This window comes from Ranitomeya imitator, chromosome 10, assembly GCF_032444005.1.
Source record: "Ranitomeya imitator isolate aRanImi1 chromosome 10, aRanImi1.pri, whole genome shotgun sequence".
NCBI lineage: Eukaryota > Metazoa > Chordata > Amphibia > Anura > Dendrobatidae > Ranitomeya > Ranitomeya imitator.
In genome coordinates this window covers 7,341,124-7,368,749 of record NC_091291.1, presented here as the reverse complement: position 1 = coordinate 7,368,749, position 27,626 = coordinate 7,341,124, and the positions used below count along the sequence as shown (strand labels likewise).

Sequence of the window (27,626 nt, the reverse complement as noted above, 5' to 3'; positions counted from 1 at the left end):
TGTACACCAGGGAAAAGAAGTGACACCACTGTACACCAGGGAAAAGAAGTGACACCACTGTACACCAGGGAAAAGAAGTGACTGAGCACCAGAGACAAGAAGTGACACCACTGAGAACCAGAGACAAGAAGTGACACCACTAAACAGCAGGGACAAGAAGTGACACCGCTGAACACCAGGGAAAAGAAGTGACACCACTAAACACCAGGGAAAAGATGTGACACCACTGTACACCAGGGAAAAGAAGTGACACCACTGTACACCAGGGAAAAGAAGTGACTGAGCACCAGAGACAAGAAGTGACACCACTAAACAGCAGGGACAAGAAGTGACACCACTGGACACCTGGGACAAGAAGTGACACCACTGAACAGCAGGGACAAGTGACACCACTGAACAGCAGGGACATGACGTGACACCACTGAACACCAGGGAAAAGAAGTGACACCACTGAGCACCAGAGACAAGAAGTGACACCACTGAACACCAGAGACAAGAAGTGACACCACTGAGAACCAGAGACAAGAAGTGACACCACTAAACAGCAGGGACAAGAAGTGACACTGCTGAACACCAGGGAAAAGAAGTGACACCACTAAACAGCAGGGACAAGAAGTGACACCGCTGAACACCAGAGACAAAAAGTGACACCACTGTACACCAGGGAAAAGAAGTAACACCACTGTACACCAGGGAAAAGAAGTGACACCACTGTACACCAGAGACAAGAAGTGACACCACTGTACACCAGGGAAAAGAAGTGACACCACTGTACACCAGGGACAAGAAGTGACACCACTGTACACCAGGGAAAAAAGTGACACCACCGAGACCAAAGACAAGAAGTGACACCACTGTACACCAGAGACAAGAAGTGACACCACTGTACACCAGGGACAAGAAGTGACACCACTGTACACCAGGGAAAAGAACTGACACCACTGTACACCAGGGAAAAAAGTGACACCACTGAGACCAAAGACAAGAAGTGACACCACTAAACAGCAGGGACAAGAAGTGACACTGCTAAACACACGGGACAAGAAGTGACACCACTGAACACCAGGGAAAAGTGACACCACTGAGCACCAGAGACAAGAAGTGACACCACTGAACACCAGGGACAAGAAGTGACACCACTGAACAGCAGGGACAAGAAGTGACACCACTGAACACCAGGGACAAGAAGTGACACCACTGAACACCGGGGACAAAAAGTGACACCACTGAACACCAAGGACAAGGAGTGACACCACTAAAGACCAGGAACAAGAAGTGACACCACTGAACACCAGGGACAAGGAGTGACACCACTGAACACCAGAGACAAGAAGTGACACCACTGAACACCAGGGACAAGGAGTGACACCACTGAACACCAGGGACAAGGAGTGACACCACTGAACACCAGGGACTAGAAGTGACACCACTGAACACCAGGGACAAGGAGTGACACCACTGAACACCATGGACAAGGAGTGACACCACTGAACACCAGGGACAAGGAGTGACACCACTGAACACCAGGGACAAGGAGTGACACCACTGAACACCAGGGACTAGAAGTGACACCACTGAACACCAGGGACAAGTGACACCACTGAACACCGGGGACAAGAGATGTAGATTCAGGAAACTTGAGAAATACAACATGAACATGGACACTTAACCAATGAAAATAAGCTGCCAGATAACAGGAACCAAACAATAAACAACTAGACACCAGAAACTGAAGAAAAAAAACCCCTCGACATCTGGGACTGAAAAAAACAAAACACTAGACACCGGGACTGGATAATAAACCTCTAGACAGCTAAAACGGTTTCCCAGAGATCACAGAGCTGCAGAGTATAGAATTGTGGACTGACAGACGGGGCAATGTGTAACTGGTGAGATGAATCCATAATATATATCTAATATTCTGTGACATCATCAATATCAGAGTTGGATCTATTGGGTTTTCTAGAAAGGCCCTTTAAGAAGGAACAAGTATATGAAGGGTTACATATGATCACAAAAGTTACAATGTTTCTGTGATGTTTACAAATACTTTATCCAAGAAATCCAGAGACCAGAAGCTTCACCTTCTGTGACCCCAACAGTAGTGAGACAAGAGAACGCTGCCACCTACAGGACAACACCTACTGGTCAGAGGTGCACAATTAGCTGGTGAGTGCCCCCTACTGGGACCCCAACAGGTGACTGATCTGTACTGACATCTGGGAGTAACGAGCAAATATTCTACAGCATCTCCACTAGCGGGATGAAATATTACACAGTGATACTGACTGCTGAGCCATGTATCTAATCCTATCCTGTGTGATACTGACTGCTGAGCCGTGTATCTAATCCTCTCCTGTGTGATACTGACTGCTGAGCTGTGTATCTAATCCTCTCCTGTGTGATACTGACTGCTGAGCCGTGTATCTAATCCTATCCTGTGTGATACTGTCTGCTGAGCAGTGTATCTAATCCTCTCCTGTGTGATACTGACTGCTGAGCTGTGTATCTAATCCTATCCTGTGTGATACTGACTGCTGAGCCGTGTATCTAATCCTCTCTTGTGTCATACTGTCTGCTGAGCCGTGTATCTAATCCTCTCCTGTGTGATACTGACTGCTGAGCCGTGTATCTAATCCTCTCCTGTGTGATACTGACTGCTGAGCTGTGTATCTAATCCTATCCTGTGTGATACTGTCTGCTGAGCAGTGTATCTAATCCTCTCCTGTGTGATACTGACTGCTGAGCTGTGTATCTAATCCTATCCTGTGTGATACTGACTGCTGAGCTGTGTATCTAATCCTCTCTTGTGTCATACTGTCTGCTGAGCCGTGTATCTAATCCTCTCCTGTGTGATACTGACTGCTGAGCCGTGTATCTAATCCTCTCCTGTGTGATACTGACTGCTGAGCTGTGTATCTAATCCTATCCTGTGTGATACTGTCTGCTGAGCAGTGTATCTAATCCTCTCCTGTGTGATACTGACTGCTGAGCTGTGTATCTAATCCTATCCTGTGTGATACTGACTGCTGAGCCGTGTATCTAATCCTCTCTTGTGTCATACTGTCTGCTGAACTGTGTATCTAATCCTCTCCTGTGTGATACTGCCATGTATCTGATCCTCTCCTGTGTGATACAGCCGTGTATCTAATCCTCTCCTGTGTGATACTGTCTGCTGAGCCGTGTATCTGATCCTCTCCTGTGTGATACTGCCATGTATCTAATCCTCTCCTGTGTGATACTGCCATGTATGTGATCCTCTCCTGTGCGATACAGCCGTGTATCTGATCCTCTCCTGTGTGATACTGTCTGCTGAGCCGTGTATCTGATCCTCTCCTGTGTGATACTGCCATGTATCTAATCCTCTCCTGTGTGATACTGACATGTATCTGATCCTCTCCTGTGTGATACTGCCATGTATCTGATCCTCTCCTGTGTGATACTGCCATGTATCTAATCCTCTCCTGTGTGATACTGCCATGTATCTGATCCTCTCCTGTGTGATACTGCCATGTATCTGATCCTCTCCTGTGTGATACTGCCATGTATCTGATCCTCTCCTGTGTGATACTGCCATGTATCTGATCCTCTCCTGTGTGATACTGCCATGTATCTAATCCTCTCCTGTGTGATACTGCCATGTATCTGAACCTCTCCTGTGTGATACTGCCATGTATCTAATCCTCTCCTGTGTGATACTGCCATGTATCTAATCCTCTCCTGTGTGATACTGCCATGTATCTAATCCTCTCCTGTGTGATACTGCCATGTATCTAATCCTCTCCTGTGTGATACTGCCATGTATCTGATCCTCTCCTGTGCGATCCAGCCGTGTAGCTGCAGATGGTGAAGGGCAGGAGAAGGTTCTGTAATCTCCACGTCCTTCTTTTATCACAGACCTGAGATTGGATCTCACCTGCAGACGTAAAGCTGCGGCGGGGGGCAGTGATCGGACTCTGGGAGGCTCCAGCTCCCGGGATTTATAAGGCGACATCACGTCCTCGCCAAGATTTGTTGGCGGCAACCACAAGTCCCAGCACCGTCCCCACAACCTCGAGCCAGCAAGATGGGGAAGAAGGTAAGAATGTAGCATGGTATCACACAGTATGGGATTAGATACATCTTTGCCTATTTTCTAATGAATTTCAACACAAAGTAGGAGATGAATCAGTGTCTGGATGTTGGACAATTAGATTTCCCGCTCCTGGCGCTCGCTCTGAGCTTCAACTCTTTTTTTCTTTAGAACTTTCTTTGATTGATATTTCTATATTGTCAGATCTTTCCATGATAACCAGCATGGGAGACGAGAGATCCTCAGAAGACAAGAGGGAGATCTCTGCAATATGTCACACAATACTCTAAACGTTTACTGTCTATTATCGACCTTATACCCGACTTCTACATAACACTGCCCCATATGGACAACAATGTGGCAACATGTATGAGATGTATATAGGTTTATAGATGGTGTCCTGTATAACTATGATCATGTTACTGTGCAGCCATCTATCACTGATCACACGTCAGCTAATAATTCACTGCATATTAGGCGGCTGCTGATATTATATCTCACACTTATCGTGTCCAGCTGGAATTCTTTGTACTCTTACAATAGTGATTACATTTACTCAGTACATTGTATCCAGATAGGTGTTTGTAAGAGGTTATTACTGCAAATGGCAAGATTACAGAGCAAAGAAACTGCCATGTTATCAGCAGAAAACACACCGTGACTAAGTGCATGCTGCCCTCCATATACTATAATACTGCCCCTTATATATAAGAATATAACTACTATAATACTGCCCCTTATATATAAGAATATAACTACTATAATACTGCTCCTATGTACAAGAATATAACTACTATAATACTGCCCCTATGTACAAGAATATAACTACTATAATACTGCCCCCTATGTACAAGAATATAGCTACTATAATACTGCCCCTATGTACAAGAATATATCTACTATAATACTGCCTCATACGTACAAGAATATAACTACTATAATACTGCTCTTATGTACAAGAATATAACTACTATAATACTGCCCCTATGTACAAGAATATAACTACTATAATACTGCCCCTATGTACAAGAATATAACTACTATAATACTGCCCCTTATATATAAGAATATAACTACTATAATACTGCCCCTTATATATAAGAATATAACTACTATAATACTGCCCCTACGTACAAGAATATAACTACTATAATACTGCCTCCTATGTACAAGAATATAACTACTATAATACTGCCCCTACGTACAAGAATATAACTACTATAATACTGCTCCTATGTACAAGAATATAACTACTATAATACTGCCCCTATGTACAAGAATATAACTACTATAATACTGCCCCTTATATATAAGAATATAACTACTATAATACTGCCCCTACGTACAAGAATATAACTACTATAATACTGCTCCTATGTACAAGAATATAACTACTATAATACTGCCCCTATGTACAAGAATATAACTACTATAATACTGCCCCTATGTACAAGAATATAACTACTATAATACTGCTCCTATGTACAAGAATATAACTACTATAATACTGCTCCTATGTACAAGAATATAACTACTATAATACTGCCCCTATGTACAAGAATATAACTACTATAATACTGCCCCTATATACAAGAATATAACTACTATAATACTGCCCCTATGTACAAGAATATAACTACTATAATACTGCCCCTATGTACAAGAATATAACTACTATAATACTGCTCCTATGTACAAGAATATAACTACTATAATACTGCTCCTATGTACAAGAATATAACTACTATAATACTGCCCCTATGTACAAGAATATAACTACTATAATACTGCCCCTACGTACAAGAATATAACTACTATAATACTGCCTCATACGTACAAGAATATAACTACTATAATACTGCCCCTATGTACAAGAATATAACTACTATAATACTGCTCCTATGTACAAGAATATAACTACTATAATACTGCTCCTATGTACAAGAATATAACTACTATAATACTGCCCCTATGTACAAGAATATAACTACTATAATACTGCCCCTACGTACAAGAATATAACTACTATAATACTGCCTCATACGTACAAGAATATAACTACTATAATACTGCTCCAATGTACAAGAATATAACTACTATAATACTGCCTCATACGTACAAGAATATAACTACTATAATACTGCCCCTATGTACAAGAATATAACTACTATAATACTGCCCCTATGTACAAGAATATAACTACTATAATACTGCCCCTATGTACAAGAATATAACTACTATAATACTGCTCCAATGTACAAGAATATAACTACTATAATACTGCCCCTATGTACAAGAATATAACTACTATAATACTGCTCCTATGTACAAGAATATAACTACTATAATACTGCTCCTATGTACAAGAATATAACTACTATAATACTGCTCCTATGTACAAGAATATAACTACTATAATACTGCCCCTATGTACAAGAATATAACTACTATAATACTGCACCTACGTACAAGAATATAACTACTATAATACTGCCCCTACGTACAAGAATATAACTACTATAATACTGCACCTACGTACAAGAATATAACTACTATAATACTACACCTACGTACAAGAATATAACTACTATAATACTGCTCCTATGTACAAGAATATAACTACTATAATACTGCCCCCTATGTACAAGAATATAACTACTATAATACTGCCCCCTATGTACAAGAATATAACTACTATAATACTGCCCCTACGTACAAGAATATAACTACTATAATACTGCCCCCTATGTACAAGAATATAACTACTATAATACTGCTCCTATGTACAAGAATATAACTACTATAATACTGCCCCTATGTACAAGAATATAACTACTATAATACTGCTCCTATGTACAAGAATATAACTACTATAATACTGCCCCTATGTACAAGAATATAACTACTATAATACTGCCCCTATGTACAAGAATATAACTACTATAATACTGCTCCTATATACAAGAATATAACTACTATAATACTGCCCCTATGTACAAGAATATAACTACTATAATACTGACCCTATGTACAAGAATATAACTACTATAATACTGCCCCTATGTACAAGAATATAACTACTATAATACTGCACCTACGTACAAGAATATAACTACTATAATACTGCACCTACGTACAAGAATATAACTACGATAATACAGCCCTTATGTACAAGAATGTAACTGCTATGATTGCTTTTTGTGTCCTTTTTGCTCCTTCTTGGTTTCTTTCTGTTATTTCCCCGTGTTCTGCGCTTTTTGTTAATAGTTACTTTGTAAATGGAAGTGTCTCGATATCAGTCGGTGATAAGAACCTCCGGGTCTGATCAGCGCCTTCTCTGCTGATGATATTGTAGCAATGTTGGAGGTCAGAATCAGCAATATTGGAGGTCAGAATTCGCACTACATGATATAGTACAAAAAGAAAAAACAAAAAAACACAACTGCATAAATCCTCCAGAACAGGTAGGGCAGACTTTATTGCATTTCATTGATCAGTCAGTCCTGTTGGGTGACAGTGTTGCACATGGAGGACTCGTCAGATGTGAGGATGCTCAGGGATGATGGGCATGATTGTCCATAGAGCGTAGTAGGGTCACACAGCACCGACGCACACAGGTAGATGATAAAGTGAACGGCACCGCGGTCAGCTGCGATACTTTGCGGGACGATGATGCTTTCTTCATTTCTCCCCTCACAGGAGAACTATGACATGTACTCGGTGGAGGCCGGGATGGACCGGATGGGGGAGATGGACGTGAAAATTAAGAAGAAAGAAGGAAAAGGAATGAAGAAAAAAGAAAAACTGGAAAATATGAAGAAGGAAATGGACATTGTAAGGAGTCACTGGGGCGTTGGGGGACGGAGTATTGTAAGAATTCAGGAGCTCCATGCTCCATTCACATCTAAAGCTGCATGCAAAATTCTGCTAAATTCCTGTTAGCTCTCAGGCTGCGGTATATATCAGGTTAATGTGGGGTGCTTCCAAAGTAGCCGACAGAATTAGGAGTTCAGCTCTGGCTGTGACCGACGTATAGGACATGAGTCACCAGATACGTAACGTGTGACTTCACTTTTGCCCCCTCCACCCCCCACCCTACGCTGCTCCTTTAATTGGGGATGACAATGATGTAATGAGATTTCAGCATTCCTTAGAACTTTCTAGAAGGTGTCAAGATACCAATACCACAATTTTGTGGCGGTCGTTGCTCCATCCTGCGGTCGACAGTGAGGAAACGTCTGCTATGTGTCACAACGGTCAAAAATGACAAATCTGCAGCCAGTTTTTGTTTTCACTTGTAGTGCTATTTCTCGCTCTCTGTTATCAGCCATCAGGAAAGTAGCTTGTTGCACAGGGGAGTGCACGCTGGTGCTCCCTGCTATCAGCCACGTCAGGAGGGGGAGCGGATAGAGCCTGAGCTGCTGATCGCCGCCATATTGGCCTCTATTACACAGGTTGTCTCATTGTGACTCTTCTAGGACGACCATGAGCTGAGCATCGAGGAGCTGGAGCTGAAGTACCAGACCAGCATCTCCAGGGTACGTAAGAAGGGGACCCCGTGATACACCGTAACGTACAGCCCAGGATACAGTGTATATATATACCCCAGGGTACGTAAGATCGGGACCCCGTGATACACCGTAACGTACAGCCCAGGATACAGTGTATATATATACCCCAGGGTACGTAAGAAGGGGACCCCGAGATACACCGTAACGTACAGTCCAGGATACAGTGTATATATATACCCCAGGGTACGTAAGAAGGGGACCCCGAGATACACCGTAACGTACAGTCCAGGATACATTGTATATATATACCCCAGGGTACGTAAGATCGGGACCCCGTGATACACCGTAACGTACAGCCCAGGATACAGTGTATATATATACCCCAGGGTACGTAAGAAGGGGACCCCGAGATACACCGTAACGTACAGTCCAGGATACATTGTATATATATACCCCAGGGTACGTAAGATCGGGACCCCGTGATACACCGTAACGTACAGCCCAGGATACAGTGTATATATATACCCCAGGGTACGTAAGATGGGGACCCCGTGATACACCGTAACGTACAGTCCAGGATACATTGTATATATATACCCCAGGGTACGTAAGAAGGGGACCCCGTGATACACCGTAACGTACAGCCCAGGATACAGTGTATATATATATACCCCAGGGTACGTAAGAAGGGGACCCCGAGATACACCGTAACGTACAGCCCAGGATACAGTGTATATATATATATATACCCCAGGGTACGTAAGAAGGGGACCCCGTGATACACCGTAACGTACAGCCCAGGATACACTGTATATATATACCCCAGGGTACGTAAGAAGGGGACCCCGAGATACACCGTAACGTACAGCCCAGGATACAGTGTATATATATACCCCAGGGTACGTAAGATGGGGACACCGTGATACACCGTAACGTACAGCCCAGGATACAGTGTACATATATATATATATATATATACCCCAGGGTACGTAAGAAGGGGACCCCGTGATACACCGTAACGTACAGCCCAGGATACAGTGTATATATATACCCCAGGGTACGTAAGAAGGGGACCCCGAGATACACCGTAACGTACAGTCCAGGATACATTGTATATATATACCCCAGGGTACGTAAGATCGGGACCCCGTGATACACCGTAACGTACAGCCCAGGATACAGTGTATATATATATACCCCAGGGTACGTAAGAAGGGGACCCCGTGATACACCGTAACGTACAGCCCAGGATACAGTGTATATATATATATATATACCCCAGGGTACGTAAGATCGGGACCCCGTGATACACCGTAACGTACAGCCCAGGATACAGTGTATATATATACCCCAGGGTACGTAACAAGGGGACCCCGTGATACACCGTAACGTACAGCCCAGGATACAGTGTATATATATATACCCCAGGGTACGTAAGAAGGGGACCCCGAGATACACCGTAACGTACAGCCCAGGATACAGTGTATATATATATATATACCCCAGGGTACGTAAGAAGGGGACCCCGTGATACACCGTAACGTACAGCCCACGATACAGTGTATATATATATATATATACCCCAGGGTACGTAAGAAGGGGACCCCGTGATACACCGTAACGTACAGCCCAGGATACAGTGTATATATATATATATATATATATATATATATATATATATATATATATATATATATATATATATATATATACCCCAGGGTACGTAAGAAGGGGACCCCGTGATACACCGTAACGTACAGCCCAGGATACAGTGTATATATATATATATATACCCCAGGGTACGTAAGAAGGGGACCCCGTGATACACCGTAACGTACAGCCCAGGATACATTATATATATATACCCCAGGGTACGTAAGAAGGGGACCCCGTGATACACCGTAACGTACAGCCCAGGATACAGTGTATATATATATACCCCAGGGTACGTAAGAAGGGGACCCCGTGATACACCGTAACGTACAGCCCAGGATACAGTGTATATATATATATATATACCCCAGGGTACGTAAGAAGGGGACCCCGTGATACACCGTAACGTACAGCCCAGGATACATTGTATATATATACCCCAGGGTACGTAAGAAGGGGACCCCGTGATACACCGTAACGTACAGCCCAGGATACAGTGTATATATATATATATACCCCAGGGTACGTAAGAAGGGGACCCCGAGATACACCGTAACGTACAGCCCAGGATACATTATATATATATACCCCAGGGTACGTAAGAAGGGGACCCCGTGATACACCGTAACGTACAGCCCAGGATACAGTGTATATATATACCCCAGGGTACGTAAGAAGGGGACCCCGTGATACACCGTAACGTACAGCCCAGGATACAGTGTATATATATACCCCAGGGTACGTAAGAAGGGGACCCCGTGATACACCGTAACGTACAGCCCAGGATACATTATATATATATATACCCCAGGGTACGTAAGAAGGGGACCCCGTGATACACCGTAACGTACAGCCCAGGATACATTATATATATATACCCCAGGGTACGTAAGAAGGGGACCCCGTGATACACCGTAACGTACAGCCCAGGATACAGGGTATATATATATATATATATATATATACCCCAGGGTACGTAAGAAGGGGACCCCGTGATACACCGTAACGTACAGCCCAGGATACATTATATATATATACACCCCAGGGTACGTAAGAAGGGGACCCCGTGATACACCGTAACGTACAGCCCAGGATACAGTGTATATATATACCCCAGGGTACGTAAGATGGGGACCCCGTGATACACCGTAACGTACAGCCCAGGATACAGTGTATATATATATATATATATATATATATATATATATATATATATACCCCAGGGTACGTAAGAAGGGGACCCCGTGATACACCGTAACGTACAGCCCAGGATACAGGGTATATATATATATACCCCCAGGGTACGTAAGATGGGGACCCCGTGATACACCGTAACGTACAGCCCAGGATACAGTGTATATATATATATACCCCAGGGTACGTAAGAAGGGGACCCCGTGATACACCGTAACGTACAGCCCAGGATACATTATATATATATACCCCAGGGTACGTAAGAAGGGGACCCCGTGATACACCGTAACACGTACAGCCCAGGATACAGGGTATATATATATATATATACCCCAGGGTACGTAAGATGGGGACCCCGTGATACACCGTAACGTACAGCCCAGGATACATTATATATATATACCCCAGGGTACGTAAGAAGGGGACCCCGTGATACACCGTAACGTACAGCCCAGGATACAGTGTATATATATACCCCAGGGTACGTAAGATGGGGACCCCGTGATACACCGTAACGTACAGCCCAGGATACAGTGTATATATATATATATATACCCCAGGGTACGTAAGATGGGGACCCCGTTATACACCGTAACGTACAGCCCAGGATACAGTGTATATATATACCCCCAGGGTACGTAAGAAGGGGACCCCGTGATACACCGTAACGTACAGCCCAGGATACAGTGTATATATATATATACCCCAGGGTACGTAAGATGGGGACCCCGTGATACACCGTAACGTACAGCCCAGGATACAGTGTATATATATACCCCCAGGGTACGTAAGAAGGGGACCCCGTGATACACCGTAACGTACAGCCCAGGATACAGTGTATATATATACCCCCAGGGTATGTAAGATGGGGACCCCGTGATACACCGTAACGTACAGCCCAGGATACAGTGTATATATATATATATACCCCAGGGTACGTAAGATGGGGACCCCGTGATACACCGTAACGTACAGCCCAGGATACAGTGTATATATATATACCCCCAGGGTACGCAAGACCGGGACCCCGTGATACACCGTAACGTACAGCCCAGGATACATTATATATATATACCCCAGGGTACGTAAGAAGGGGACCCCGTGATACACCGTAACGTACAGCCCAGGATACAGTGTATATATATATACCCCCAGGGTACGTAAGATGGGGATCCCGTGATACACCCTAACATACAGTCCAGGATACATTGTATATATATATACCCCAGGGTACGTAAGAAGGGGACCCCGTGATACACCGTAACGTACAGTCCAGGATACATTGTATATATATACCCCAGGGTACGTAAGATGGGGACCCCGTGATACACCGTAACGTACAGCCCAGGATACAGTGTATATATATACCCCAGGGTACGTAAGAAGGGGACCCCGTGATACACCGTAACGTACAGCCCAGGATACATTATATATATACCCCCAGGGTACACAAGACCGGGACCCCATGATACACCGTAACGTACAGCCCAGGATACAGGGTATATATATATATATATACCACAGGGTATGCAAGATGGGGACCCCGTGATACCTCTGTATGTGTGTGTATATATATATATATATATATATATATATATATATATATATACAGTGGGGCAAAAAAGTATTTAGTCAGTCAGCAATAGTGCAAGTTCCACCACTTAAAAAGATGAGAGGCGTCTGTAATTTACATCATAGGTAGACCTCAACTATGGGAGACAAACAGAGAAAAAAAAATCCAGAACATCACATTGTCTGTTTTTTTAACAATTTATTTGCATATTATGGTGGAAAATAAGTATTTGGTCAGAAACAAACAATCAAGATTTCTGGCTCTCACAGACCTGTAACTTCTTCTTTAAGAGTCTCCTCTTCCCTCCACTCATTACCTGTAGTAATGGCACCTGTTTAAACTTGTTATCAGTATAAAAAGACACCTGTGCACACCCTCAAACAGTCTGACTCCAAACTCCACTATGGTGAAGACCAAAGAGCTGTCAAAGGACACCAGAAACAAAATTGTAGCCCTGCACCAGGCTGGGAAGACTGAATCTGCAATAGCCAACCAGTTTGGAGTGAAGAAATCAACAGTGGGAGCAATAATTAGAAAATGGAAGACATACAAGACCACTGATAATCTCCCTCGATCTGGGGCTCCACGCAAAATCCCATCCCGTGGGGTCAGAATGATCACAAGAACGGTGAGCAAAAATCCCAGAACCACGCGGGGGGACCTAGTGAATGAACTGCAGAGAGCTGGGACCAATGTAACAAGGCCTACCATAAGTAACACACTACGCCACCATGGACTCAGATCCTGCAGTGCCAGACGTGTCCCACTGCTTAAGCCAGTACATGTCCGGGCCCGTCTGAAGTTTGCTAGAGAGCATTTGGATGATCCAGAGGAGTTTTGGGAGAATGTCCTATGGTCTGATGAAACCAAACTGGAACTGTTTGGTAGAAACACAACTTGTCGTGTTTGGAGGAAAAAGAATACTGAGTTGCATCCATCAAACACCATACCTACTGTAAAGCATGGTAGTGGAAACATCATGCTTTGGGGCTGTTTCTCTGCAAAGGGGCCAGGACGACTGATCCGGGTACATGAAAGAATGAATGGGGCCATGTATCGTGAGATTTTGAGTGCAAACCTCCTTCCATCAGCAAGGGCATTGAAGATGAAACGTGGCTGGGTCTTTCAACATGACAATGATCCAAAGCACACCGCCAGGGCAACGAAGGAGTGGCTTCGTAAGAAGCATTTCAAGGTCCTGGAGTGGCCTAGCCAGTCTCCAGATCTCAACCCTATAGAAAACCTTTGGAGGGAGTTGAAAGTCCGTGTTGCCAAGCGAAAAGCCAAAAACATCACTGCTCTAGAGGAGATCTGCATGGAGGAATGGGCCAACATACCAACAACAGTGTGTGGCAACCTTGTGAAGACTTACAGAAAACGTTTGACCTCTGTCATTGCCAACAAAGGATATATTACAAAGTATTGAGATGAAATTTTGTTTCTGACCAAATACTTATTTTCCACCATAATATGCAAATAAAATGTTAAAAAAACAGACAATGTGATTTTCTGGATTTTTTTTTCTCAGTTTGTCTCCCATAGTTGAGGTCTACCTATGATGTAAATTACAGACGCCTCTCATCTTTTTAAGTGGTGGAACTTGCACTATTGCTGACTGACTAAATACTTTTTTGCCCCACTGTATGTATATATATACACACACACACCCCCAGGGTACATAAGATCGTGACCCCGTGCGATGTATGGCTCAGGATACATTGTACATATATATATACACCCGCAGGGTATGACGAGCAGCTATGCCGGCGAGATCCTGATGAGAGATGGCCCCAATGAGCTGAAGCCCCCGAAAGGGACCCCGGAGTATGTGAAGTTTGCCCGGCAGCTGGCAGGAGGACTGCAGTGCCTGATGTGGGTGGCTGCTGTCATCTGCCTGATCGCTTTTGGGATCCAGTGTTCGCAGGGGGATATGACCAGCGCTGACAATGTGAGTCACAAAAAACAATGTAATATATGGAGATAAAAAGGCTTTGCGGTTAGTGCCGCCATATGGTAAAATGAGACATATACACCAGGGTGCACACCAACGACAGAGAGCTCTAGTTTGTACCCATTGTTTTCCAAATGCATACCATCATGAAGTGCTCAAATAATACCGCCACAGTCACCACGTAATACCATACAGTGCACAGACAATACTGTCACACAGTCATCACATAATATCACCATACCATGCACAGACAATACTTTCCCATTGTCACCACATATCACCATACAGTGCTCAAATAATACCACCAGTCACCACGTAATACCACCATACAATCACCACATACCACCATACAGTGCAGACAATACTACTATATATTTACCACATTATACCACCATACAGTGCAAAGAGAATACTGCCAGTCATCACATACCAGCAGTCACCACATATCACCATACAGTGCTCAAATAATACCACCATACAGTCACCATGTCATACCACCAGACCGTGCAAAGACAACACTGTCACACAATCACCATACAGTGCTGAAATAATACCACCATAGTCACCACGTAATACCACCATACAGTGGAGAGAATACCTCCAGTCACCACATACTAGCAGTCACCACATAATACCACCATACAGTGCATAGAGAACACCGCCATACAGTCACCACATACCACCATACAGTGCAGAGAATAGCGCCATACAGTCACCACATAATACCACAAAGTGCACAGACAATACTACTATACAGTCACCGCATAATACCACCATACAGTGCACAGAGAATACCGCCATACAGTAACCACATACTATCACTATGCTGCATTCTAATAATACTGGCATACAGAAACCACATTATGCAATCATGCAGTGTTACAATAATACCACTATACACTGATCAAATAAAACCAACCCACAAAGCTCAAATAATACTGTCATACAGTGATCTGATAATAGCACCATGTAGTGCTAACAAATACCACTGCACAGTGATGAAATAATATCACTATGCAAATACTTCTCTAGTGACCACATAATGCCTCCATGCAGTCCTGAAATAACATTACCATCCAATGAAGACATAATGCCGCCATGCAGTGTTCAAACAAAACTACCATACAGTGACCATATAATAACATGTCCCCTGACGTAGTGTCTCTTTCTCCAATGCCCCATGGGCTGTAAGCCGGCAAGGTCAGGCTCCACTCCCCTCCGTACCCGTCTGTCCATGTCCAGAACCGGGGATCAATGCTGCTCTAACAATAAATAGTAATACCATGCAATGCTCAGATACCACCGCACTGTGGTGATGACATAACATCTCCATAAAGTAATGTAATAATAGGAAGAACCAAGATGCCTCACTGCACCCCTGGCCTCTCGCTGGACAGGAATGAGCCGCGGAGTCTGCTATGATGATATCTCCTTCCCTCCTGGTACTAGAGAGGTTCTGTAGATGGTTGGCTTTAAGGTTCTGGTGGCACATAAGGTTCTATCTTCTTCCTACAGCTGTATTTGGCCATCACCCTCATAGCCGTCGTGGTCGTTACTGGTTGCTTTGGTTATTACCAGGAATTCAAGAGCACCAACATCATTGCCAGCTTCAAAAACCTCGTGCCTCAGGTATGACGCATGATGTTCACCAGATGATGTCCGCTCTACATGATTCCTATTAGTTCCGTAGAATAATATAAAAAGCTCCAGGCCGCTGCTCCGTGTTGATGCACATAATTTTGGTTACAGCAAGCCACAGTAGTACGAGATGGGGAAAAGTTTCAGATCAATGCCAACCAACTGGTGGTGGGAGATCTGGTGGAGATTAAGGGTGGAGATCGTGTACCGGCGGATATCAGAATTATCACATCACAAGGCTGTAAGGTAAAGTTCCTTCCAATCACCTCTCTAGATATAGAAGTTTCTAGATGTTCTAAAGAAAATGTTTACAGTCTGGTCATCTGGTCAACCTTCTAATGGCCAACTTGAAGGTTTAGAAACTTGTAGACAAGTTGTCATGCTAAGTCTCACTCATGTTCCAGGTGGATAACTCCTCCCTAACTGGTGAATCTGAACCCCAGACTCGATCCCCGGAATATACCCATGAAAGTCCTCTAGAAACAAGGAACATTGCCTTCTTCTCCACCATGTGTCTGGAAGGTAAAGTTTGATACAGAATATCTGCTGGTCAACCAGGTCTTAGAGTGGAGGCTATTGTTACAGAGGTCCGATCCCGACGAGGAGCCCTTGTGGTGGTAAACTCTATGGTGGGTCATCACATCTGGACTTGTGGAGTAGAACCGTACAGGTCTGATGTCTTCATATATTTAACGTTATAGCTTAGTCCTTATTGTACGTTGTGCATTCTAGAAGTGAAACAAAATACTAGAATTGTAATACTGTAGCGTAATAATAGAGGACAAGCTGGACGGAAGGAAGGCAACAAGTTACTAAAACACGATAGACCTTATTTTACCTAGTCTCTACCTCACATGCAGCTTCTACATAGAGATGTTGGCTGCGAAGAGGAACCATTCTTGTAACACCTAAACAAAAAGACTTCACAAAAGGTTTTTCGACAAGCTGTTAATAAAAACAAAGTTCCTGTTAAGTTCCAAGAGTTGTGGCTAAGGTTTGTAATCCAAGGGAAGGTACTTCATCAACTTTCGAAGATGCGGGATCTTTCTCCTTCTTGAATGAATTTTTAGATGTTGGAGAAGTTCTGGGCTTTCATCTAAGGAGGACATGCATTGTCCTGATGCCTTGATGTATTTGGAGGATGGTCGAGATGGTTCATTGATTAATTCCTGCATGAATGAGCTCTTTTATGATGTTTTTGAAGGTTTTTCAGGCTTGAATAGTTGATTTTGATAAGTCTAAGGATAGAGCTAAATGGGTCAGGAAGCTTCCGGGGGTCTCTCGTTAAAGCTAGTAATCTATTTCTGATAGGTGAGGTTTGAAGTGTGACGATTACGTCTCTAGCACTTTCTTTAGGAACGTGGCGAGGTTTCAGGATTTTGTGTGCTTCGATAATGAATTTTTTGGAGACATCAGGGATAGTCTCAGTTGTCATTTTTGTAATGTAATGGTCCCATTTGGAGGGTAGCACTGCTTCTGGAATTCTTCTGATTTTTAGACTGTTTTCTCTGGACATGTCTTGTGAGTTGGCAATTTCAAGTTTAAGTAAAGAAACCTTCTTGCGTAGCACTTCGACTGTCGAATTTACTGTATCATGTTGACCTGTAGCAAGGACAGTGCAAGGAGTATGTCCTTCACTATCCTCTGTTTTATTCACACATTCAATGAAAGAGGAATTATGTTTAACATGGGTGTTCTTACCACAATCCACAGGGAAAGATGTGAACCAGATTGTTGCCCTGTGATGGAGCCTCGGTGTATATCCCTAAAGTATCGTCTGGAATCGATTCTTCACATTCAATGACTTTTTTTTTTTTTACTTTAAATGTTTTTATTGAGTTTTAAAAACATTGGTAGGAAAACTGAATATTCCAATTATATTCTATAATAACAGTAAAAAAAAGTTGATGATTATTAGGTTATTTTTAAACATTAGAATGGGAGTATGATCAGTTGGATGAAGTATGAATATTCAACGTCTTCTTCAGGAGTAGGGTGCTGAAAGTGGTCTTCTTACTGATGGGAGGATGAATCCAGGGAGGAGTTGGAGGATGTCTTCTTAATGTTGAGAAGATGAATGCAGGGAGGAGTTGGAGGATGTCTTCTTAATGTTGAGAAGATGAATCCAGGGAGGGGTTGGAGGATGTCTTCTTAATGTTGAGAAGATGAATCCAGGGAGGGGTTGGAGGATGTCTTCTTAATGTTGAGAAGATGAATCCAGGGAGGGGTTGGAGGATGTCTTCTTAATGTTGAGAAGATGAATCCAGGGAGGAGTTGGAGGATGTCTTCTTAATGTTGAGAAGATAAATCCAGGGAGGGGTTGGAGGATGTCTTCTTAATGTTGAGAAAATGAATCCAGGGAGGAGTTGGAGGATGTCTTCTTAATGTTGAGAAGATGAATCCAGGGAGGGGTTGGAGGATGTCTTCTTAATGTTGAGAAGATGAATCCAGGGAGGGGTTGGAGGATGTCTTCTTAATGTTGAGAAGATGAATCCAGGGAGGGGTTGGAGGATGTCTTCTTAATGTTGAGAAGATGAATCCAGGGAGGAGTTGGAGGATGTCTTCTTAATGTTGAGAAGATGAATCCAGGGAGGGGTTGAAGGATGTCTTCTTAATGTTGAGAAGATGAATCCAGGGAGGAGTTGGAGGATGTCTTCTTAATGTTGAGAAGATGAATCCAGGGAGGAGTTGGAGGATGTCTTCTTAATGTTGAGAAGATGAATCCAGGGAGGAGTTGGAGGATGTCTTCTTAATGTTGAGAAGATGAATCCAGGGAGGGGGTGGAGGATGTCTTCTAACTGTTGAGAAGATGAATCCAGGGAGGGGGTGGAGGATGTCTTCTAAATGTTGAGAAGATGAATCCAGGGAGGGGGTGGAGGATGTCTTCTTTCTATCTTGAATATCCCAGTCAGTCAATAGAGTTGTAATCCTCATGTAGATCAGTGGTCTCCAAGAGAAGCTCGCAAGCCACAATTCATGGGACAGCGAGCCACACGTGGCTCTTGAGCTACAGGTTGGGAACCCCCGATATAGATGGACAGAGATTATTATAAATGCGGTCTCAAGCCTCCTTTATGTTCCCTTCTCTAAACGTAATCTTAAGGTACCGTTACACTAAGCGACGCTGCAGCGATATAGACAACGAGCCAATCGCTGCAGCGTCGCTGTTTAGGTCGCTAGGAGACGTCAAACACGGCAACAGCAGAACGATGCAGGAGCGATCCAGTGACGTACTTATCGTTCTCGCTGGTTATTAGCTCCATGTAAAAACATTGCTCGCATCGTTGCTTTTGCTGTTAAACATGACGAATCACTCCGACCTGATGACCAAATAAAGTTCCGGACTTCTAGCTACGACCAGCGATGTCACAGCAGAATCCTGATCGCTGCTGCGTGTCAAACACAACGAGATCGCTATCCAGGACGCTGCAACGTCACGGATCGCTGTCATTCTCGTTCTAAAGTTGCTCAGTGTGAAGGTACCTTTAAAAGTAGCAATTCCTCTGTCTCAAGCCTTAGGGGATCTCTGTGATGGATCTTACTGCTTTGATGTTTCCCCGTGCCCGGAGTATGGACCTTGAAGTCCTCAACAGTGCTAGCTAAGCTCATCATACGAAATCCAAAGTATCTTTTTTTTTTAAGGTTGTGGAGGATCTCAGACATATGTCTGCTCCGGACCTTCAGCAAACCATGACACTCGTCATGGATTTCTTAGTAGAGTATTTAGTTGGCATCTATAGCTGTAAACCCACATTTTGGGTCATAAATAATTGTCCACAGCACACTGCATACATTAGAAGATAAAAATCTCAAAACCATGATGTGCCATTTTCAGTTTACAATCAACACCAATAGCTATTCTTGTCCTCTTCACAGGAACCGCCACTGGAATAATTATCAACACCGGCGATCGCACCATCATTGGTCGTATTGCCAGCTTGGCATCAGGCGTGGGGAATGAGAAGACACCAATCGCCATTGAGATTGAGCACTTTGTAGACATCATAGCCGGTTTGGCCATCTTCTTTGGAGCTACCTTCTTTGTGGTGGCCATGGTTATCGGCTACCCCTTCCTACGTGCCATGGTGTTCTTCATGGCTATTGTAGTAGCTTATGTCCCTGAGGGTCTTCTGGCCACTGTTACGGTGAGAAACGTACAGACCAAGGGGCAATGATCAAAATGAGCAGGTGGACCACCATAGGTGGATCTGTCATAGCGTTAGTTGCCTCTGGTCTATCTCATGGGCTTCTGACCTTCTGAATCTCTGCCCTCAGGTTTGTCTGTCTCTTACCGCCAAGCGTCTTGCCCGAAAAAACTGTGTTGTGAAGAACCTCGAGGCTGTGGAAACCTTGGGCTCTACATCAGTCATCTGCTCAGACAAGACGGGAACGTTAACTCAGAACCGGATGACGGTGTCCCACTTGTGGTTTGACAACCAGATCCATTCGGCTGACACCACTGAGGACCAGTCAGGTGACCTATAATCCCCCCCAGTAATAGAGAATCCCCAATAATATAGAACATTTGTTTCATAGTAACTCTTCGTTCTCTCTTTTCAGGGCAAAGCTTTGACCAGACATCAGACACTTGGAGAGCTCTGAGCAAGGTGGTCAGTCTCTGTAATAGAGCCGCCTTCAAAGGAGGGCAAGAAGGAGTCCCGGTACCCAAGGTGAGGACCAACAAAACCACTTCATGGTATAAAATCTAAACTAGACACCAACTAAAAGTGTGTGAACAAAAAAAAATCATCTCACCCTACAGCGCATCGTTATCGGAGATGCCTCCGAGACAGCTCTCCTGAAGTTCTCAGAGCTGACAGTCGGCAACGTCATGGAGTACCGAGAACGCTTCAAGAAAGTGACAGAAGTTCCCTTCAATTCCACCAACAAATTTCAGGTAAGAAAGAAGGACACTATAGAGAAATATCTAGTATTAGGAGGAACTTTAGTAATAATAGTACTAGTAAGGTAGTCTTAGGAGAGGTTGTAGGAGTCGTTCTCATACTAGTAGCAGTGGTAAGAGAAGTTGTAGTCAGGCTCGGACTGTCTCACTGGTGAGGAGAATCCTCTGGTGGGCTCCTGTGAAGGAGCGCTGATGAGCATTGATCGCACTCGATACATTTTTCTGCAATTTAATAATCATCTAATCATTCATTAAAGACACTCGCCAAATTAATATTACATAGTAGCGTAAATTACTGTTTAAGGTTCAGCTGACCACTGGGCCCCAAGAATCAATGTTACTGGTGGGTCTTTGCAAATCCAATCCGCTGCTGGTTGTAGAGATATTATCACAGTAGTCATCTTATTAGAAGTAATAATTGCGGTAGTAAGAAGTCGTGGGCATTACAAGGAAGCAGACGTCTGACTTTGGCGAGTGGTTGACATTTGTATTCATGGTCTTCTGTAAAGTTCTCATGAACATCAAGCATTACTTCTCCAGTCCTGCGCCATCGTCATCATTATATGCGACACCTGATTTTCTTTTGACCAGCTGTCTGTCCATGAGCTACAAGACCCCCTGGACCTGCGCTACCTGCTGGTAATGAAGGGCGCCCCGGAACGCATCCTGGAGAGATGTTCCACCATCATGATTAAAGGGCAGGAGATTCCTCTGGACACTCAGTGGCAGGAAGCCTTCCAGACGGCGTACATGGACCTGGGCGGCCTCGGGGAGAGAGTCTTGGGTAAGCAGAAGATGGAGTCAGTGTTCTACACCACACAGATCGATGTCTTTGGATTTAGGGATCCCATATTAGGATTTTTAGCTTTTACAGCATTCTATTTGTATCATGATCGTTTCTAACACCTCTCAGGTTTCTGCCATCTCTACCTCAACGAGAAGGAGTTTCCCCGTGGATTTCACTTTAACACAGAAGACATGAACTTCCCCACCAGTGGCCTGTGCTTTGCTGGATTAATCTCTATGATAGACCCCCCTAGGGCCACCGTCCCCGACGCCGTCATGAAATGTAGGACTGCAGGAATTCGAGTAAGTGTGCAGGACTCTACAGCTCCACCTTGTGGAAAAGGTTAGACTAGACCACGAAAAAAATGGGTCGTGCAACAATTGGTATGAGGACCCTGCGTTAGTAACTGGCATAGTCCTATGGATAGATTACCATCAACCACTCAAAGATTTATAGGCTATATGTATCTTTATGGAATTAATCAGAACTTTAATAAAACAATGCACAGGTTTTGCTTGCAATACCTGGAGTGCTGATAAATAAAATCTCAAAATCCCCAGTCCAATACAATAGCCTAAAGCGCCACCTAGTGGTAAAGGTGTTTGCAGTCATTCTAAAATGGTTTATCTTCTTGGATTTCATAACTTTTGTCATAAAGCAAAAAAGAAATGTTCAATGTCAGAAGATAATTTGATTTTGCTGTTTTCCCTACTGAGGTCATAATGGTCACAGGAGACCATCCAATCACAGCCAAGGCTATTGCAGCCAGCGTGGGGATCATCTCCGAAGGCAGCGAGACAGTGGAAGACATCGCAGCTCGTCTACGCATTCCTGTAGAGCAAGTCAACAAACGGTAATAATAAACGAATGACCAGAGGACAGACTAGTGAGTGCAGCTCTGGAGTATAATACAGGATGTAACTCAGGATCAGTAATGTAATGTATGTACACAGTGACTGCACCAGCAGAATAGTGAGTGCAGCTCTGGAGTATAATACAGGATGTAACTCAGGATCAGTAATGTAATGTATGTACACAGTGACTGCACCAGCAGAATAGCGAGTGCAGCTCTGGGGTATAATACAGGATGTAACTCAGGATCAGTAATGTAATGTATGTACACAGTGACTGCACCAGCAGAATAGTGAGTGCAGCTCTGGGGTATAATACAGGATGTAACTCAGGATCAGTAATGTAATGTATGTACACAGTGACTGCACCAGCAGAATAGTGAGTGCAGCTCTGGGGTATAATACAGGATGTAACTCAGGATCAGTAATGTATGTACACAGTGACTGCACCAGCAGAATAGTGAGTGCAGCTCTGGGGTATAATACAGGATGTAACTCAGGATCAGTAATGTAATGTATGTACACAGTGACTGCACCAGCAGAATAGTGAGTGCAGCTCTGGGGTATAATACAGGATGTAACTCAGGATCAGTAATGTAACGTATGTACACAGTGACTGCACCAGCAGAATAGTGAGTGCAGCTCTGGGGTATAATACAGGAGGTAACTCAGGATCAGTAATGTAACGTATGTACACAGTGACTGCACCAGCAGAATAGTGAGTGCAGCTCTGGGGTATAATACAGGAGGTAACTCAGGATCAGTAATGTAATGTATGTACACAGTGACTGCACCAGCAGAATAGTGAGTGCAGCTCTGGGGTATAATACAGGAGGTAACTCAGGATCAGTAATGTAATGTATGTACACAGTGACTGCACCAGCAGAATAGTGAGTGCAGCCCTGGGGTATAATACAGGAGGTAACTCAGGATCAGTAATGTAATGTATGTACACAGTGACTGCACCAGCAGAATAGTGAGTGCAGCTCTAGAGTATAATACAGGAGGTAACTCAGGATCAGTAATGTAATGTATGTACACAGTGACTGCACCAGCAGAATAGTGAGTGCAGCTCTGGGGTATAATACAGGATGTAACTCAGGATCAGTAATGTATGTACACAGTGACTGCACCAGCAGAATAGTGAGTGCAGCTCTGGGGTATAATACAGGATGTAACTCAGGATCAGTAATGTAATGTATGTACACAGTGACTGCACCAGCAGAATAGTGAGTGCAGCTCTGGGGTATAATACAGGAGGTAACTCAGGATCAGTAATGTAATGTATGTACACAGTGACTGCACCAGCAGAATAGTGAGTGCAGCTCTGGGGTATAATACAGGATGTAACTCAGGATCAGTAATGTAACGTATGTACACAGTGACTGCACCAGCAGAATAGTGAGTGCAGCTCTGGAGTATAATACAGGATGTAACTCAGGATCATTAGATGAGAAATAACTATATGTGTCCCACAGCGATGCTCGGGCGTGTGTCATTAATGGTGGGCAGCTGAAAGACATGAGCAGCGAGGAGCTGGTGGAAGTGCTGAAGATGCACCCGGAGATGGTGTTCGCTCGTACGTCCCCCCAGCAGAAGTTGATCATTGTGGAAAGTTGTCAGAAACTGGTAAATGCCCCCCAGTCTTGTAATGCCATCTACCTCCCTCCAGCAGTGCACAATCTATGGGACCATTGGTCTCAAGAGCTCACAATCTTTCAGCTCTGACTGTTGTTCTTACAGGGAGCCATTGTGGCAGTGACGGGCGATGGTGTCAATGACTCTCCCGCCCTGAAGAAAGCCGATATCGGAATCGCTATGGGAATTGCTGGGTCTGATGCGGCTAAAAACGCAGCCGACATGATCCTGCTGGACGATAACTTTGCATCCATTGTCACCGGCGTGGAGCAAGGTGAGGACAATGCGGGAATCTGCCGCCACCTAGTGGCAATGCTGGTGACGCGCAGGATTGTCTTTTTTGTGTAGCATATAATACGTCTTCCCTCCGTCAGGGCGTCTGATTTTTGACAATCTGAAGAAATCCATCGCTTACACCCTGACCAAGAACATCCCGGAGCTGGCGCCGTATCTCATCTACATCACAGCCAGTGTCCCCCTGCCCCTGGGCTGCATCACCATCCTCTTCATCGAGCTGTGCACGGATATTGTGAGTAATGCAGGAGCGTACAATAATAATAATGGCAGCCTGCATTATACTCCAGAGCTGCATTCATAATACACAGGCTGCAGAGCTGAAATCTCTGCTTACATTCACTCCTTTATTGAATAATATATTTTATGGAGTATAATATAGGCAGTATGAGGACAAGATGGGCGATCATTATTCATGGAGAACATGATACTCCGCTTTCCTTTGTTTCCTCTCTGCTCAGTTCCCGTCAGTGTCTCTGGCTTACGAGAAAGCCGAGAGCGACATCATGCATCTGAAGCCAAGGAACCCGCGCCGTGACCGTCTGGTGAACGAGTCTCTGGCTGTGTATTCCTACTTCCAGATTGGTGGGTCCCGGGTGCGAGACGCGGAGGATATTCCCCTACAGAGCCGGGGAAGACCACCTTGGTACATTAGTCCTGATCTCCCCTTTTTGCTTCCAGGTGTCATTCAGTCGTTTGCCGGCTTCGTGGACTACTTCACGACGATGGCCCAGGAGGGCTGGTACCCGGCCTACTGCATCGGCCTCCGCGCCCACTGGGAGAACCAGCACTTGCAGGACTTGGAGGACAGCTACGGCCAGGAATGGGTAACACGCGATGCATGACATCCTTTTCCCTCCTGCGGGGGGCAGCCTCGCACACGTGGGCCTTACCCAAGTTGTATAGACCGGCTGCACCCTACATTAACCCCTGCTTTCTCCTGCAGACGTTCAGCCAGCGCCTCTACCAGCAGTACAACTGCTACACCGTCTTCTTCCTCAGCATCGAGGTGTGCCAGATCGCCGACGTCCTCATCAGAAAGACCCGACGTCTGTCCGTCTTCCAGCAGGGATTTTTCAGGTGGGTAAACTCCAGCGCCCCTCCGGCCCCAGAGAAAGGTCCGCATGTGTAACGCTGCCGTCACCCCCCCAGGAACAAAGTCCTGCTGATCGCCATCATCTTCCAGCTGTGTCTGGGTAACTTCCTGTGTTACTGCCCGGGGATGCCCAACGTCTTCAACTTCATGCCCATCCGGTAAGAGGGTCCGTCAGATCCTGTCACCGGCCCCCGAGGTCCCGCCTGGCCTTTGACCCTGGTCTTCTGTCGTCCTCTCAGGTTCCAGTGGTGGCTCGTTCCGGTGCCGTTCGGGATTTTAATTTTCGTTTATGATGAGATCCGTAAGCTCGGTGTCCGAAGGCACCCAGGAAGTGAGTACACCCCGAAGCCTGCACCCTGGGGGGCAACCTCCGTAAGGGGCCGAGATACGGATCCAGTAGTTTTACATTTTCTCATATTCCTTTTCCTTACTGGAGGCCTCATTACTTGAACACGTCGGGAAGCGGAGGAAGCAGAGCTGTAGTGTAAAGTATGGGGGGGATCATTTAATAAGACAGTAATTAATGACCTAATTAGACTTAGTTGAACTTGATGATGTCAGCTGTGTTCATACGCAGAGCTGCAGTGTAAAGCAAGGGGGCCAGAAAAGAAGATGAACCAGTAATGGGACAGGAGGCAGATTCCAGACCACCAGAGACCCCAATAACCAGTGCAGGAGTCATTGATGAAAAGGGGAGGCAGGAAAGTCGTCCGACCCTCAGGATCACTCAGTGTCTGGGAGTCGGCCATTTTTCCAATGATCATGGGGGGGCAATGAATACTAGTAGTGGGGGACAATGGAGGCACAACTACTTAGGACAAATGCTTCATGTATGCGGCCCTTTAAGTCATCATCCTCCTTGTGTTCTCCGCAGGCTGGTGGGACAAGGAGCTTTACTATTAGAAGCCCTGGACCCCATCAGACGCCCACCTCCTCCGCAGCTGAAGACACAGGAGCCCGGACCCCTCACTGACCAGGAGCTCGTTCTGGATTTTCTCCGCTCACGAATCAAGAGAATCTGCTGTATATAAGAAATTTGGATCCTGGGCTACAGCTGCAGTGTCGCTCCCTTGTGTCAGGGAAGGAGGGGATGAGTCCTGTACCCGGAGGGGCAGGCGCTTTCTTACCCTCTATGTGCTGTGACTCTGCCCATCGCCCCCTGCGAGTTTGCGTTGACTTGGCAGTAAGATTTCGTGTGATCTCACAGCTCCGTACGATGGAGATTAATAAATTATTACACAACTGACTGCTGAGGGTTTGTTACAATTGCGTCTGGTTGAGAACGGAATCTGGCCTGGAGTGAAGCAATGGCCGCCTGCACTCAGACCGATGAGACCCCCTATACTCTGCTGCATTTCTTTCCTATTGACTCTGTGGATGCAGCAGCAGTGACTAGCACTAGAGCAGAAGAGCGAGCGCAGCTCTGCAGCAAGTCGTCGGTCGTCCTCCGCCCGGGCAGTGAAGG

The 27,626-nt window shown here is 44.6% G+C and overlaps 1 protein-coding gene across 1 annotated transcript; it reads left to right on the top strand.

The window, feature by feature from the left end:
• The first annotated feature begins 3,962 nt into the window (after nucleotides 1-3,962).
• Nucleotides 3,963-27,407, top strand: ATP4A (ATPase H+/K+ transporting subunit alpha). Its single transcript, XM_069741656.1, has 23 exons — nucleotides 3,963-4,078; nucleotides 7,772-7,906; nucleotides 8,551-8,610; nucleotides 14,748-14,951; nucleotides 16,470-16,583; nucleotides 16,704-16,838; nucleotides 16,997-17,114; nucleotides 20,469-20,737; nucleotides 20,868-21,066; nucleotides 21,153-21,262; nucleotides 21,355-21,489; nucleotides 22,087-22,279; nucleotides 22,409-22,584; nucleotides 22,999-23,135; nucleotides 24,612-24,762; nucleotides 24,877-25,045; nucleotides 25,146-25,300; nucleotides 25,527-25,650; nucleotides 25,747-25,892; nucleotides 26,012-26,145; nucleotides 26,218-26,319; nucleotides 26,401-26,492; nucleotides 27,036-27,407. Exons 1-23 carry the CDS (start codon nucleotides 4,067-4,069, stop codon nucleotides 27,062-27,064), a joined length of 3,099 nt encoding a protein of 1,032 aa, XP_069597757.1. The 5' UTR covers nucleotides 3,963-4,066; the 3' UTR covers nucleotides 27,065-27,407.
• Nucleotides 27,408-27,626: the final 219 nt, after the last annotated feature.